This window comes from Emydura macquarii, unplaced genomic scaffold, assembly GCF_026122565.2.
Source record: "Emydura macquarii macquarii isolate MOO-44397 ecotype Brisbane River unplaced genomic scaffold, CSIRO-AGI_Emac_v2 contig_2768, whole genome shotgun sequence".
Classification (NCBI taxonomy): domain Eukaryota; kingdom Metazoa; phylum Chordata; order Testudines; family Chelidae; genus Emydura; species Emydura macquarii.
The window spans coordinates 44,653,108-44,670,387 of NW_027132905.1; the positions used below are offsets into that span (position 1 = coordinate 44,653,108).

General features: G+C 39.5%; 1 protein-coding gene across 4 annotated transcripts in view; it reads right to left on the reverse strand.

Annotated features, from left to right (window-relative positions):
* RERE (arginine-glutamic acid dipeptide repeats) overlaps positions 1-17,280 on the reverse strand; it is a 361,123-nt gene that overhangs the window by 205,253 nt on the left and 138,590 nt on the right. For all 4 annotated transcript variants that reach the window (XM_067567315.1, XM_067567314.1, XM_067567311.1 and 1 more), the window contains exon 3: positions 12,880-12,950. In XM_067567315.1, the coding sequence (XP_067423416.1) occupies positions 12,880-12,950 (71 nt within the window). The remainder of the gene's footprint in view (positions 1-12,879; positions 12,951-17,280) is intronic.

Consider the following 17,280-nt stretch of genomic DNA (forward strand, 5'->3'; position numbering starts at 1 on the left):
AATCAAAATGCAGAAGTCTCTTTCAAGGGCTGCAACCAATATTTAATTCAGTTTTTCCAATTTAATGAAATTTTGATATTTCACAAATAGATTCAGATGCTTCCAACTCAGAACTAGCATGCATCTTCAATCTCTTGTCATCTACCATGTCAGTCTACCATGTCAATGAGGCCCCTCATCTGGATGTGAATTGTCACCATGGTGTTCATGCTACGTTTGTTTGGTGTATATACAGTTTGAAGCCAAGACTGCAGGCAATGGAGGTGGAGCGAATGGCATTATGTAAAGTACATGGCACTAAATGCCACATGAGTGAGGGCAAACCTGAATGGGTGTTCAAGGGTTGGGGGTAATCTGGCATATCAGGCTGCTCTGGGGATGTAATCTATCCATGGTGAGAAAAGCCCTCATCCTGACCAAGTCTAAGGTCACTCCTATAAATTCTATAGTCTATGGAAGAGTCAGAGTAGACTTTTCTTCACACGGTTTCCTAGGGATGCTAGGAGATATAACAGTGACAAAGCTGATGTCGGGACTTCTTGGCATGCCCCACCTGTCAGAAGCCAGTCATCAAAAACTAGAAGATGGTGGAGCCACCTTGCCGGAAGTGTGCTGCTGCTACTACTGAAAATGCTTTCATGAAGACCCAGGTTGCTGTTGCTAGACTGAACAGAAGTACTTTATTGATAGCGGTTGGGAGCAACCATAAACCTGAGAAATCTCTTGTGGGAAGAATGAATATCCACATGAAAGTATCCATCTTTTACATTGAGAACTATGAACCATGTTTCCTTTTCCAGGGACAGTAGTGTAGCCCTGATTCCCAGTGCATCACAATAGCAGCTGCCATTGACCTAGTGTAGTAGCTGGATTGATCGTAGCCTGAAGCCAAGTTTTTCTGGACACTTGGTTGCCTTCATTGATAAGGGCAAATTGAGCCCTGTTTTGCTGGGGCAATGTGTCTTTGAAATCTAGGAGTTTTGGATAATTTAGAAAGTCATACTTAGGCAACAGATCTTGATAGCTTGATATTCTAAAATGGAGACTAGTAGACAAACACCTTTCTCCATAGACAATCCAGACCTTTGGCCCCCTTGTTGGTAGGGGTGGTTCTTGAGTATTGCAGCCTGGTTCTTTCCATGGCAGCCTGAACAATTAAGGAGTTCAGGGTAGTGTGGTTAAATAAAAACTCAGCTGCTTTTGCCAAGACAAAGCACAGCTTCTCGGGCCCCCTCTTAACAGTAAAGGTGCATGTTGCCAGTGTATGCCATACAGCCCTTGCCCATCTGGATCCTGTGGTTTGCAGAATGTCCAGGGGGTTACGTTGTGTGTCCTGGACTTCCTCTAATTAGATTTGGAACTCTTCTGCCATCCTCCATAACAGCAGCTGGAATGGCTTTTGATCGTCCAGAGAAGACAGCGAAACTGGAGCAACAATCTCAACAGGAAATAAGGAAGATGCACCTATCCGTACTGGCGGATCCAGCTCTTCCTACTCTCCTACATGCTCAGGATGGAGGGAGTTCTATTTGCTCTCTTGGAGGGAAAAAGTTATATGACTTTCTATTAAATGGCAAAAACGTAGGGTGTTATGCGTACCGGTCCCATGGGCCCCAAAAGGACCCATATGAGGGATCAAAGTTGGGCTGTGGAGGTCCCCAAGGCATGAGATACCACCAGACAATGCTGGTTCCAGGAAGCTCGATCTCCCATTTGGATTCCTCTCCCTTGGTGTAGGCACAGACAGTGCATCTGATTCTCCTGATGAGGAAAGGATCATTCAGTTCAATCAGCAGTGTCATCAGTTCTGTTTAAGGAAAACCGTGGCTAGTAAACAGAATGGGGGGGTGGACTTGTTTTCCCATAGCTCGTTTCTCCTGATGGGATCCAAACCTCCAAAGTGAGGATAGGTCTTGACAACAGGGAACATTGCTGATCCAGAAGAACAAGAATGTCCTAGGAAGTGGCATATATCTCTGCTCTCCCCAGAGTGCCAGGAGCCTTGTCTGCCTGTCCCATTGGAGTCAATATGAAAAAGCTCTTGGTTGGTGGATCCACAGAGGATTGTAGTGGTACCACCAATGAACAAGTCTCCCGTCAGGTGTTCTTCAATAGTACCAGTGTTTCTTAGTACCCTCAACCTGGACAATACAGCAGCCGAGTCATTGTCCGTGTGGAATCTGGTATCAGCAAAGCCTTGCTCCTACGAGCTTTTTATCATGGTCCTTAGGACATCTTAAGTCCTTGCAACCTGGGTGTGAAGGCTCCTCCAACTTGGACAGGTCAGGGAGGGATCTGTCCTTTTCAGAATGTACTCAAAGGGGTGTCTGCTCTTGTGTTTATGAAAACATCCTCTGCTCTCACAAGGAAACCCTAACAAAGAGTCCCTGGTTTTGCTCTTTCCTGCTCCTGTGTCAGACTTCATCTAGAACGCACGCTCCTCGATAAAACTGGTCAATGTACAGGAGTGCTCCTTGGCCTAGGTCTGACTAAGGCCTCTGGCTTTCTTCCTAAGGTGCTTTTTAAGGCAGTGATCTCGCACTTATTGGATCCAGCTGGAGAAAGTGACAGACATTGCTCTTGATGGAGATACACATTTCTCTGAGTCAGTAAAGGCAGTGCTGGTGGTTGTCACTGACCAGGAGAGAGCAGGGCCATGAGACAGTTTTTAAAGCCAAGTATTCTGGGCATAATCTATTTCCCATACCAGAGAGGGGGAAGATTCCTTTGGGGTGGGGAATACTTATAATTCATTAGCTAGATTAAAAAATATTCATACTAACTACACTACAGATCTAAAACTGAAGAAAACGCTGAAAAGTTTACAGGTTTAAAGACAAGGATCAAGCTCAAGAAAAAGCAGAAGCTCCAGACACTGGAGATTCTCACTTAGACCACATGGCAGAAGGAACTGAAGAGGCAGTTAATCAGCACTGCCCTTAATGCCCTCAGAGAGGAGCATAAGGAGAGAAAGTGCACAGGCGTGGACCCATGGATGCTGCTTGCAAGAATTCTCCAGTCTCAGGTCTACGGAGCACATGCATACCCATATACAGAGACCAGCACTCAAAGAAGAATTAACACATACAATAGCTAGTGAGCCACTGCAGCATTGTTTTGCATTCTTATAATTCTGCAATGGGTCACTTCAACAAAACTGCTGCTTTGAGAGCACTGGCTAAAAATGGGTACTGTAAGCGATCCAACTCAAAAACAAGGGCATCTTGTTCTTCTAATTGAGAGAAACACAGGTGCAACAAAAATGAACTATGTAGTGCAGTACAGCAGTACATTCCATTACAAAGAAAACAAATGTTCACTTTAAGGCTGTTTTACAGTGCTGCACATCTTTTTGCGTTAGAGAAAACGTCTGTTTCACCGCCATGTAATTTGTATTTAAACAATTTGGTTCTGCATGCAGCTGGAAAAATCATCCTTGTCCGATCAAGAAGAGATTCTCATGGAATATTTTTCATTCCTATCTTTCAGCTTCCCTCTCCTCACCCTCCACCATTCCTTCAACAGAACACAGACACAACAGGCTATTAGTTAGTAATGAAAAAGTTATGCTTCCTGTTACAAAAATCTAATCTCAGCTCAAGGATTTACAAATGGATGTGTATACGCTTTAATACCTGTGAGTTTATGCTATCATTTTTGTGCACACACAAATTTATAAAATTTATACCTGAACACTTATATCAAAAAACGTAAATTATCAATATGATCCTATAAAAGTTAAATTAACAAAAAAAAGAGTCTATTAGTGAAGACAGCTGGTGTATTATAGCAAGAAAAGTTAATGATATTGTCTGGAACCCTATAATCAATTTTTTTCTCCCACAGCTCTATCATTACGTTGTATTAGATCTGTATGCGCCTGTGGAATTTATTAGATCTCAGTGCCTGGTGGAAGATTTGCCAACTGGATCTGGTTCAGATCAAGCTAAAATGGTTTTGGCAGCACTCCTCGTCTTTAAAGAACAATCAATAAAGTTACCTTTATGCTGCATTGTGTCAACTGCCGGAAGATTTATGGGCTTCCTATAGAATCCCTTTCAAACACAGTAGAGACAGTTTGTGAGAGGACTACCAATCATCTTTACATTTAAATCTCCAGCATACAGAGCCCTGTGCAGCTAACAGAAATATTGGTAATCAATTTCAGGGAGTCAGTCATCCAGAATTAATGGAAAGGCAAAAAGTTTGCTGAAATCAATGTAATGAGTAAAATTTACAATCAGTTCAGCAAATCCTAGTTAGTAAGCAACATAGCTATGGAAAATGCAGTAAAACTCTATTATAGAAAGAAAGAACAGGATGGAGGGCAATAGCTAGAAAACACGGCCTGAAGGGAATAGAAAATGTACTAATAGCATGAAAGCTGGGATCTGACTGAAAAGTAGAGGTACTGACTGGGCCAGTACACTGCTTATCTGCCTTCCAAGAATTTGGCACATCAAGCCAGGGACAAAGGCAGCAAGCAAAACATCTTTCAAGTATTTTCTCTGCTGTTTTTAACTCCATCTTTAAACCCTACCAACAATGTGCAGCTGGTTTTTAAACCTGGTAGTGGTAGATCTCAGCAGGCTGCCAGGAGCTGAAATGTGCAAGTGAAAGTTTGCACTCACCCTCAGTTTCTAGCTACTAGTGATCTTTTTGAGCAGGGTTCAGAGGTGTGAAAATAAGGTAAAAGATTTAAAACAGTAACCTTTAAAAATGCTGAGTTTTGCCTTACTCTTGACTTCTGACCCTTTGTTTGGGTTCCTAAAAATGTATGGTATTTCACGTGGAAGGAATTAGCTCTCTCTCATGTGTGTGTGTTGTGGGGGGAAGGGGATGTTAATTAAAAGAACTGCCTTCCCACCCTCAAATGTCCTATGATGAACCTGCATGCAAACAGAACTGAATTTTCCCTTAAGTGTTCTTATAGTCAAACACACTGTAGAGAAACTCAGTTTCCCACCATAACAAATATAAAATAAATCAAAGCTTTTCTTGCAAATGAACTGATGGTATTCAGTTTCCCTGCAATATCTTTTCATATCATGCACGGACACAAATCTCAAAGTTTAACCAATTTCTTAAAAACCAAACATTAAAATTAATCCTAACTATAAACTCAATCCTAAAAATGTAATGCAATACCACAGTAGGACATCAGTAAGTCGCCTCAGCTGCAGCAAACCACCACCAGACCTTCCATTCATATAAGGAAATTAATTTGCCACAGACCACAAACTGCAAGAACCTCTCACTTTCATGTAATCAACATAAAGCAAGCAACCCTGCACTGGATGATATCAGACCAGGCAAATACTAAAGAACCTACAGCTCCAGTTTTCAAAAGTGCTGAGCTCCCAAAATGCCAACTGAAGTCCTTGGGAGTGCTCAACACATCTGGTTTTTGTTTTTTTCTCAGTTCAGATGCATATTAGATCTAAAGTGAAAGCAGAGTTGGCAGGAGTGAGCAGTATATCTTTAGAACTTGGGTTCTGTGAGTACAGACGTGGCTTAATACAAAATGAAGTGGGGAGACGGGGGAGAGAAAACTAGCAAAGGTAGAAAACAGTTACTAACCTTTTGTAACTGTTCTTCGAGATGTGTTGCTCATGTCGATTCCATGTTTACCATGCAAGCAGCGTGCACACACCTGCTGGAGATTTTTCCTGTAGTGGTACCTGAAGGGCCAGCTTTAGAACCCTCTGGAGCCACATGCACTGGTACAAGGGGCACTGGTGGCCCCCCATCCGTTCAGTTCCTTCTTGCCGGCAACTCTGACGGAGGGGTATGAGGACCGGCCATGGAATGGACATGAGCAGCACATCTCGAAGAACAGTTAGGAAAGGTTAACAACAGTTTTCTTCTTCCAGTGCTTGCTCATGTCCATTTCATGTGAGGTGACTCTCAAGCAGTACCTTCAGAAGCGGGCTTAAAGTTCATGGGTATGCTGATTGCAATACTGCTCTCCCAAAATCTTGGGCCTGTTGAGTGATAGTTTAGTGGGACGTGAAGGTATGGATTGATGACCACATCACGGTTCTGTAGATGTCCTGGATTGATGCCTGAATGAGGAACGCTACTGATGGGCTCTTGCTGAACTAGATGTCACGATGGCTTGAGGCATGACATTCACCTGCTCGTAGCACACCTTGATGAAGGTGCTTATTCAGGACGAGACCCTTGGGGCCGACACCAGTAGGCCTTATATCCTTTCAGCTATCGCTACAAAGAGCTGTGCAAGCAGAGCAGGCACACCTAACATGGAATGGACACGAGGAAGCACTAGAAGAAGAAAATGCAGCTTCTGTCTCTGATGTTGACTTCCACTTGCAACCTCACTACTGGAAAAAAACCCACAAAAACAGGGACAGCACACAGTCTTATCAGTCACTAAGAGACCTGGCAAACTTGTACTAACATCAGGCTGTTTAGGGCATTGCCTTTAGCTGCCTCTTGCTGGTCACAGGCTTATATAGCAATGTTGCAAAACACAGTCTTGGATGGCTAAGCCAGATTCTTATTACACAGAAGGAAACAGAAGAGACAGGAAAGAGGAAATAAGACAGGGAAGAAAAAGGACACACAGAAGAAAACGAATGATGGGGACAAAGTCTCATAACCAAGGTGGCTGGGATTTAGCTGGAGCCAGTGGAGGTGGTGATGTCATCTGGCCATCTTTGAGGCTTTGTCTGGTCAAACATTTCTTAGAATTAGGATCCAGATGGTCCATGATGTGAAGTTCACTCCAGCAGTCTGCTTTTCTCCCAAAGTTTTTAAGGACCCCAAAAGAGAGTGATGGGTGGAATACTTCTTCCTTTCATTATTTTGTCCACCAATCAAACCTAATTTGTAACACACCAATTCTGAGCCATTAGTTTCTGGCCCTCTACTCTTATTTACCAGTCATAATCTTAACACAGTTCTTGAACTGTATCAGTCTACCTTTTTGTTTGTACTAATTCAGTCTGTCTCACTTTTGCAACTTTTCTCATTAACATCTGTTATATGTTATTATGCCATTCCACTTAAAACTCACTTCTTACAGTTAAGCTCACAATGAGGGTAAATTTGTAGGCTCAATTATCACAACAGTACTTTAATGTTTTCAAAAAAATTAATAGCTTTTAGAGAATACAGAAATTATTCTTAGTAGTTGTCTAGAATAAATATTCGTTGCAAAGTGAGTTGAGGGTACAAGTGGCCTCTTGTAATGCCTAAGTGGCCCTTATTTTCCAAAACTGGAATACCCACCCCACTCTGCTCCAGAGTCTAGAGTGTTTGAAGAGGCCTTCTGAGGGACAGTCCTAAAATAGGTGTGTGCAACAGGTGAAAAGTAAAGACCTTATGGAAGATACACACAGACTATTTGAAAGGGAGCGTTATGGTCAATAGGACTAAAACCAATTTGTAAAATTCATGTCTTTCTTTGTGCTTCCTTCCCTGCCCCAAAGATAAATACTTCAGTTCCCACAGCCTCCTATTCACAAACAACCCTTCAACAACTACTCAATATGTATTCATTCAACTGCAGAAAAAAAACTTGGTTAATTATTTCCATTTTCAAACTTCTAAGTCATGTTTGTAACAAGTCTGTAACAAGTGAGAAGTCTATTTTATAAATCCCATTGCAGCATTCTTTTAACCAAATGAGTTTTCTGTTTCCTCACTCAACCCCAAATCCCTCCCTCCTGGTGAAAGACCTTCTGTATGTACTTCAGACCCATGCTGAACACGAATTCTCATCAGAATCATGGTAATCAAAGATGGAAAAGACCCATTTGATCATCAACTCTCTCCGCCTATGATGATATAGTCCTCAATGAAAGACATACAGTATAAGATACTACATTCATAATGCATTTAATCATGAACAGTTTTCTTATTCCCCAAATCAAATGCTGAGTATATTAATGCTCTCAACAAGAGCACTCAAAGTGAACCACCACCATGTACACAAAGCAGATAAAATTTTTTAGTTCAGCAACTCTGCCATTTTCAAAGCTTGAAATGTAAATACTGAGAATTTAGTAAGCAATCTGTAGCTGAATTTTCAGTTCTTTGAAGATTAACTAGTTACATGAATGTTTTTTTTTCCCTCCAACCATATAAAGTGCAGTACTTTAATCCAATTAAATTCTGAAAAAAAAATGTGGTCCCTTTCATAGCAAATTTGAGTGATAAATATTTATCAAACTCACAATTGGCAAAGAGATGCTGGTACTAAAAAACAAGCAATGTTCTTAATCCCTTTCTACCTCACGTACCTTTTTTCCTTAGCAACGTTCTGTTAACCATCCTCCGCCTTCAGATCAACACCAATTTCCGCAAAGTAATTGTCAACAAAACGTTGATACTTTTCATTAAAGCGTCATTTATCATGTTTAGAAGGTATTCCAGAACAAGTAAAAAAGTCACCCCCAAAAAATCTCATAGCAGATTAGTATGTGTGTCAAGTTTTGGATGCAGTTCTGTATATTTTGCTCACGTTCATTCTCTTAAGAGTGCGGTAAATCAAACAATCTCTAAATGCACTCTTTAAAGATAATGCAATTCCTATGTTAATAACCTGTGTTATATACTGCATTGGTGCAATGGTAGAGAGAAAAGACTGTCAAATGGCACAAATTCCCAAAGATAAGGGCTCCTAACGTTTACACTATCTCCCACTTGGTAAGGGCACAATACCTATCACCATCATACCTGAAAATTTAGTTCCCAGTGAGCTCTTACCCTAGTCTAGGATAGTAATGTTTACTCATGCCTGGCACCATCAATGTAGATTCAGCCTTTAAGTGAATTATTTTTCTTCTGAGTTATTAGATAGCAGTAATATGGATAGCTGACCTTACAGTAAGTCTTTTGTACTAGTTTTCCACAACCATGTGAGACTATGAATCTCAGTTCTAGGTCAACATGACTAACATATCATAAAAGATAGATACAGGCCTGAGTACAGAGAGATTATCAGCACCCATCCAAGATTGTATGGATTAATTAAAAAACCTACAAAAGATACTAAGCCTATTAAATTGGAGGCTTTGTCTACTAGGAGTTAATCTTTAATAGCCACCATACATCCAACTAATAGGGTCAGATTTTGATACTTCTATACATATTGAGTAGTCCCATTGAAACCCATAAAGCTATTCAGGTTACTTATGAACATAAACAAAGGTATCAGACTGGCCTATAAGTGATTTAGAAAGAAAATAAGAGGTCCATGGAACTTCCATACTCAGCTTATGGATGGAAGCTTCATTCTTAGAAGTTCAAGTAGCTGTTGTCTGAGGACAGAGCAGAATCCTGATGCCACTGAAGTCAATGGCAGTTTTGCCAATGACTTCAATGAAGCCAGGATTTAATCCAGAATCTTTATTCTGGAAGACATAGGTTTACCTTTAAATAATCTCACACGTCATACTTTACAATTCCATTTATAGTTAGTTTTATGCATCCTTAACTATTTGAAGGAGATAGGCATTGTCGAAATGCATTAGCTAGAAGAGCACAAATGCTACTGTGACAATTTCTAATACACTGTACCTAGAAAAGCAAAATCACTTTATGATCTCCTGGTTTCTTTTCTCTAGCCCCCATTTGATTTTCAAGTGCAGTAGAAAAATGTGAAGGGTTAGCTTCTGATCTCAAGTGAAGTCTGTTACAACGAGCTTTGGAATCTAGTATGCTGCTGCCCTTAGACCTGTTAACACTTGAGGAGCAATTTATGGGGAGAATGAACTAACTCCTCAACACTGTAGATCTCCAAGTGAAAATCATGAACAGGACAGCAGTAGAGACAAATTACAAAGAGAATGGCAGTAGTAACTAAAGCTTTATCACTGGGACTTAATGGCCATTGGCGAGAGGTGATTGTTCTTCAGGAAATGAAAAGATGTTCCTCCAGTATCTCTTTTAGCAGAACTGATTCATCTTAAAGGTCAGAAGGACTTGTAATATAAATGTAACATACTAATGTGAGAAAACATAGCAACGTACATGCTATGACAGTGGCAGACTGAAAGAGCATATGAGGGGAAGACGGTTATTGGTTTCTTTCCTAGGCAGCACAATCTAGTTCTAGAGATTAGACTATAGGCTGTTCTGAAACAATCCATAATACTTGCCATGCGAACCTATCACTTCTAGACGCAGCAGTGGCAGTTCAGTCCATAATGATCCATCAAGCTGGGTGTCATCCTAGCCCTCTCTCCCACCCTTTTTGTTTAATTCACTTCAATTTTAACAGAGGTGAGACAGGCAAGAAAGTTTTAATTACACAATTAGTCATCCTGATAAAACTTTATTAAAGTGAAAAGGGATTGAGTCTGTTAACGTAAAATCTCAGCCATTCTAGGATTATACCTAGCAGTTGTTTTTTTTTTTTTAATTTAAAATCAGGGAAAGGTTTGGATACATCACTGAAATTATTGGGTGCCATACGTTGCAGAGTGGCATGAAAAAAACCCAGTGATTATTTAAGATCTATTCTTGGAAGATTCAAGCCTGATTTCAATTTCAATTTTTAGAATGAAAAGGTAATTTCAGTAACCAATATCCACAGGTATAAATCCCTGGCACATTTTCTCCACATGGAATTAGCCACAGAAGAACTGGCTAATTAGTCAGGTAGATCAGGCACTGAACCAGAAATGAAGACTCTTGGGGTCTAGTCTCAGCTCTGTTGCTGAGCTGCTTATCATCTTAAGCAGGTCACTTCAGCTTATGGCCCTATTGTCCCCCTCTTCTGGGAATAAAAACATAACCAGGAAAAAGTCTCGTGCCTAGATTGCAACAAAATCACTAGAACCACCAACTTAAAATGGTTACTACTAAGGAAGCAAAGGACTGTCAAGCTGTGCAACCAAACCCACATTTAGTTTATGATAACCAAGAAGATAATGTACGTAATTAGTTGGTGACATTTCAAAGCTGTTGCTTTTTTTCCCTGCTTCACTTGACATGTTTTGCTATGGGCAAAATAAAATTGTGTTTTCTTGTTGGAATTTGGCACTAGGAGAGAGATCAAGTGTCCTTTCCAGTGTACATACTACCCTTTACTCAGCAGATAGATCAACCGTGACAAAACCACAGTCTCTTTTTAGGCGTTCATTATGCCCGTGATTTTATTGACAAACCCATCAGGGGAATTAAAGAACCTAAAGAGTGAAGGAGTAAGCATAAAGTAACTATATGCCTTCTATAAGCAGAGATCAACAGCATTCCTACCTTTATACATCCCTGCAAGTGTGAGCTGCATACAGAACCTCAAAACAAAAACAACTGTAAGAAACACCGTGTGAGGTTCTATAAAAAAGGATCAAAACATATTGCACTCTGCTTCCCACATTGTTTTGCAGACAGCTTTAATGTGTTGTACTAGACCAATACTGACAACAGAAGCTTCAGCTTTTATTGCTGTTAATACCCTGAGCAATTACTGTAACTCAGCAGGAACTTCTACCCAAAATGGCAACTATCACATTGTAATTCAGCATTTCATGAGAAATTCCGCTGAAACATGAAGACACCTACTAATGTGCAAAAATTGTACAAATGGAGTTTAACACTTTATTAGAACCTGGTAGATAAAAGCCAACACTTTTTTTTTTTTTTACACTTAAGTATTTTTCATGGTGTAACAGTATTTTACTTGTTAGAGATCACAGAAAACGCAGAAAATGTGGAAGCAATAACAAAAAATTCGAGAAACAGGGAACTGCTAGGCTTCAGAGAAGTCAGGGATGAGTGTGAAAAATCACCTGAAAGGAAGGATACTGTAAATAACGGAGACCTCTAGAAAAAACAGAAAACTGGCATGGACATAAATATTGAAAAAGAAAGCCATCAACGTGACAGGGGAAAGGAAAAAATATGTTCACCCACACTGCAGTCGTGCAAAATGAACTGGGGGTTGGAAGGAACAGCCAGAAAAAGGAAAGAGAACCTTTAGCAGAAACAGATGCTAAGTAATCTAAACTAGTAATATGTCATCCTGGGCCTGTAATTATTTATTGCTTTAACTGATATAAACATTTGTGACACAAAAGCAGCTCATATAAAGTAGATTCTCAGTTAAGGACCTAATTCTATCTAACTCAACCGGATTTCTCTATTTTAGTTATCACAGGGGCTTGAGAAAACATAGAAGCCACCTATGCTGTAACTCCTGGAGAAGGAAGGTCATGGTTCCTATTGTATTGCATCACTATAATAAGCAAGTGTAGCCCACTTAAAACTGAAATAGGGATTTGCTTAAATTTATTTCAAGTTACAAAGCTATGGATGTGAGGGTGACAGGGAGATCACACTTCTCTCAAGTTCCTACTGTGGTGACATGTGCCCTTGAATTAAAAATTCATTTAAGATAGAAGGTTTTGAAAGGCAATTTGAAGGATTTTTTTTTAAAATCAAACAGTTTTCATGGCAAGTGAGATGAGGGAGTCATTAAATCTCAACTCAAATCTTCAAGTGACCATCAATATCCACGTAGTCCAACAGGCTACCAAACCGCAACTCAATAGCCCACAATTCCATCTTCAGCATTTATTTAGAGAATTTATCACTACAGTACAGCATCTAGACAACGTCAAAATCAGCTTTTCCAGCAAAACAGTAAACTACTGTACCACATTTCCCTCTAGAGTACTTAAAGTACGATAGGTAGCCATGTGGATTATAAAATCTTGTGAAGAGTTCTGTGTGTGTCTCAATTAACCAATTAGCTCTGCCTATACCGGAGCAGTTTATTGTTCCAGTAGTGACAAAGAAGCTGCTATTCCAAAAGTTACTAGACTATTACTAAAGGAGAAGGTTAAAGGGAGTAAAAGACTGCAATATCACCACCATGTTAGGAAAAACATGGAAAACACTGCTTACCAGTTTGAAGTCTTGAATGCTGCAGATGAAATATGGGGTATTCGGCCGACGACTTTCAATATATACGCAATCTTTAAAAAGAAATAATTTAAAATAACGGCAATTAACTTCTGTACCTCAAACAGTAAGAATACAAAACAGGACACAATGAAAAACAGTATAAATTAAGAGAACCACAACGTTTATTAGTATAAAATATAAATATTTAAAGCTTGGTTTAAAAATAGAAGCTACAATTATCATCCTAAACAAGGTAATAGTGCATAAAAATTCACTTTGATTTAAACAGACATTTTGTCCAGAAAACAAATGAGCTCAGACAAAACTTCTGAATTTAGCTAATACAGTGATGAGGTCATAACCTATGGACCAGACCAAAACAAGACAGGAAACTAATCAAATCTCTTCTAGTTAACTCACTATTAAAAACTTAACAACAACATATTTTCTTTTCTAATTGTAAAGAAAACCAAGTCAACAAATCATAGCTGGAATGCAGTAAACTAAATTAGATTTTCCTCAGGGAAGAACTGAGCATACTCAAATTACATTTCACATGACAGAGGCGGAGTAATTATTTTTGTTTGCTTTGGACAACTGGACACTAAAAGGTTGCTGTAAAACTATATCTGTTGTGTTACAAACACAATCCCAGCAAGAATCACAACAAAAGCACTGGTTTAGGAAAAAACAGCACTGAATGGAGAACATTGCTTGGCTAATAATAATGACCTTAGAAATGGGAAAATCCACAAACAGCTTGCTAGAAAGCAGAGATGTTGCTCCCAAACCCAAGCAAATATTTCATGGACAGTCCCTGTGCTTCTCATTTATATTCACATAACTAATTATTCAGATTTTCCATGAATCTACACGTACATCTGCAAAACGGTGTATCTTAGAAAAACTCAGGTGCTCAAAGATACAACTAACCTCTCCCCCATTGTCTTATTACCTAATAATAGTAGAAAAAAAGATGAGGGGGATGCTAATGCAATTTTTAACTCTTCTGCTTGGCTGACCACATTTATGAATGCATCATCATCATAAAATATTTTAAACTGACAATGCCTTTTCTTCACGAAAGAGAATCTAGTGCTTTACAAATACTACTCAAGCTATATTCAGCTGTACTCAAACTTCACAAGGATAGGAATCACTTCTACCACTGAAATGTAGTCACCGAAGAAGGTAAAACTCAGCAACTGCTTAACATCAATATCTTAAAACAACTGAAATTGCAGTAAAAATCTAGCTAGATAGAACATGAGCATCGAAGTTGGAAGGTGACCAAGACACCTGGTTCAAAGGCTCTAATACTTCTGTGATAGATGTCATGCCTATAAGAGGTGAGGACCTAAGTTTTACATCTCATTCAAAATGTGATAGTGATGTAATGCCTCAAAAGAATGTATTTATTATCTTCTTAAACACCAGAGTTCCTACATTAGTTGGTGGTCTACAAAGCAGTTACTCCTAACCTAACCCAATACTGCTAGAATGTAATGATATCATAGCAAAAGGCATTGGAGTTCCAGGCATATACGGTACTATTGAAACGGAAAACGGCTGGGGAAAGGGATAATGTTGCAGGGGGCTACAATGAGGTGGGGCTTTGATAAGTGCAGTTAGGCAAAGTACCTTAATCCTTACAATGCAGATGATTGATTGTATCACAATAGCCCACTAGCCTTGGTATCTTAGGTACTATACAAACACAGAGGGAGCTTCTTTCCTAAAGGGTTTGCTATCTACATAGACAAAAGGGTGATGGAAAAAAATAAATATTCCCATTATACAGATAGGAAACTGCAGCACATAGATCAAGTGAATTGCCAAGGCCACAGAGAACGTCTGTGACCAAGCCAGGAACTAAATCTCAAATACCAGTCCAGTGTGTTCACCACAAGACCATCCACTCAACTGAGCTTCCTAGCAAGGAACCTTTCATGTGACCACAGGACTTAGGTTATACGTACCAGGAACACCTTAATAAGGAGTAAGGAGAGTATCCTCTGGTGTGGCAGGGACATATGGACCAAGTTTAAACAGCCTTAAGTTTTAGACCAACCATTTAAACTTAAGTGTAAATCAATTTTCCCCTGTATATTCTGAACTTCCCCAAAACTTACTTTTTTCCAGATTGCCACTGCATATTTCCAAGTATGATTTTCTTTCGTCCTAGGACAACCACCACTCCACTATATCTTATATCCCAATTAAAAAAATAACCAGTACAAGAAGAAATTATTACCTGGAAGTTAATGCATGATGTCTTGGATCCACCAATCCAGATGCAGAGTTTTTCTCCCTCTCCCCTACCAGCCCTCAATCAGGCAAGATCCATCCAATCAACAAATCTCTCCCCTCCCCCGCCATTAACCAGTGATGGCAGACCAGTGCCCACTTTCCACACCATATTGGAAAATAATCTCACCCTATTCCTCTTGAATACTCAAACACACCAAGCAAGATATCGAAATTGCTTGTTATAAAAAGAACTTGAAGCAAAAATGAGGCTTCTCAGTCCTATTAAACCATGAATCCACACAACTGCATTCTCCTCTCGAATGGACAACATTCCTGTCTGAAGGAGTTTAGAATTCAAGTTGAGATCTAAGCACAAAAGTATCAAACTCAGACAGATGGTCACCTTGCCTTTTGCATCACAAGAAACTCCGTAACTGACAAATGCTGCTCATTGTGACACATATTCCTAAAGGACTTGTAAGATATCAAATAGCTAAAAGCAATCACTGCAACTGTTTGAATCCTGCCAACAACAAACTAGCCAGAATGAGAGCTCAAGTATTGGGGCACGTGACATAGCTTTATCTACTGAAGAGGTGTTCAGGCCCAAAAAAATCCCTTGAAGCCACAGATAACGGATGGAACATTTTCTCTCCCCTCACCCCCACTCCCCCCCCCCTTTTTTTTTTTTTTTTTTTTTGAAGCACTCTCTTTGCTAACTGCAAAAATGGAGCATAAATTTGCAGAACAGAGAGAGGGCAAGGGCTGTATGTCAATGTGCAAAGAACAAAAATGTTCAGTGTTGGTTGGCTAAATCCTGCCTGAATGATAGTCCAGCATACCAAAATAATCTAGCATCTGGGCTGGTGGATCCCCACAAACAGGGTAGCAGCCTTCTTATTTATACTTAAATGCTAATGCCTTGCTGTTGAACAAAAAGTCACTTCCTGCTGAGTGTTTATAAAGAAACCATGGTAACTTGACTTATCCAAAGCCTGTAAATTCATATGTCAAATTCCTACATGCAACACTATTATTTGTAAAACAGGCTCCTTTATCACACAAGTCTCTATCCATCAGGACTTGTGCTGTTAATCATTTTATGGCAGCATTTGATAAAGCCAAATGAGCTTGGCATTACTTTTTTTTTTTTAAGCTATGAAACCTATTGCTTATTTTATACAGCGACATAAAACACATAGGGATTAGAATCTGGAGCACTGTGAATTCTTAATTTTATCTGCATCCGTCAAGCTTGTCTCCAATTGACAACAGAAATTGAAAGAATGCCCTATTCTGACCCATCTTCTTAATTCATTTATAAGATAAAGCGAGAAGAAAATTATAGCAGAGCTTTGTGTCGCCATTCCCATTATATACTTCTAATTTCAGGGGTTTATGACTCCGACATTCAAAATTTGGCATGCAAGTCTCAGGCCAAGAAGATAAAAATAAAGAGATGAGAAAAAATTAAGTTAGCTAAAAATGAGCTTTGGCTGTTTAACTTACACATATGTAAATAAAATTTGAGATGTGTTTTGCTCTTGTAGCATAAAATTTAATCATTCACTGAAGAGGCATCTGCAAACACTACTGTGATTTGAACCAGTGTTTTCTCAAATTATAGTCCATAGGGCATTCCTGTGTGTCTAGGGAGAGGCTTCTATCTCAGTGGTGAGCATCTGTTCATCTTCCAGCAGTAATATTTGCTGGCTCTCACAGCCCAGTCTAGGTCCCTGGTGTCTTTAGGGGTTTTCTAAATGTTTCAGTGTCAAAAAAGCCAAAAAAATAAAAACCCAAGAACCTCTTTCAACCCAGCTTTTTTTCTTCTTGACGGATGTTCCTTTAGTGTAAATTTAACTAATGTTCAAATTTATGGATGACACCAACATCAGAGGGGCAGCATAACATATAGGTAGATGGAACCTAGCTATAAAGTAACCAGAATACACTACTGGAGCTGCAGGCACCCAGGGGAGATTCAGTCTTACTAAATGTCAAGTTCTATGCACAGTGAGAGAAATAAACTCCAATACTAATCAGTGTAATTTAGTAGACAAATATTTTATGTTGCTGGGGATGAGTCGAGGGAAGGGGGGGGAATTAGCCAATATAATAATCTGCCACTCCTTATTCATAGTAATCTTTTTT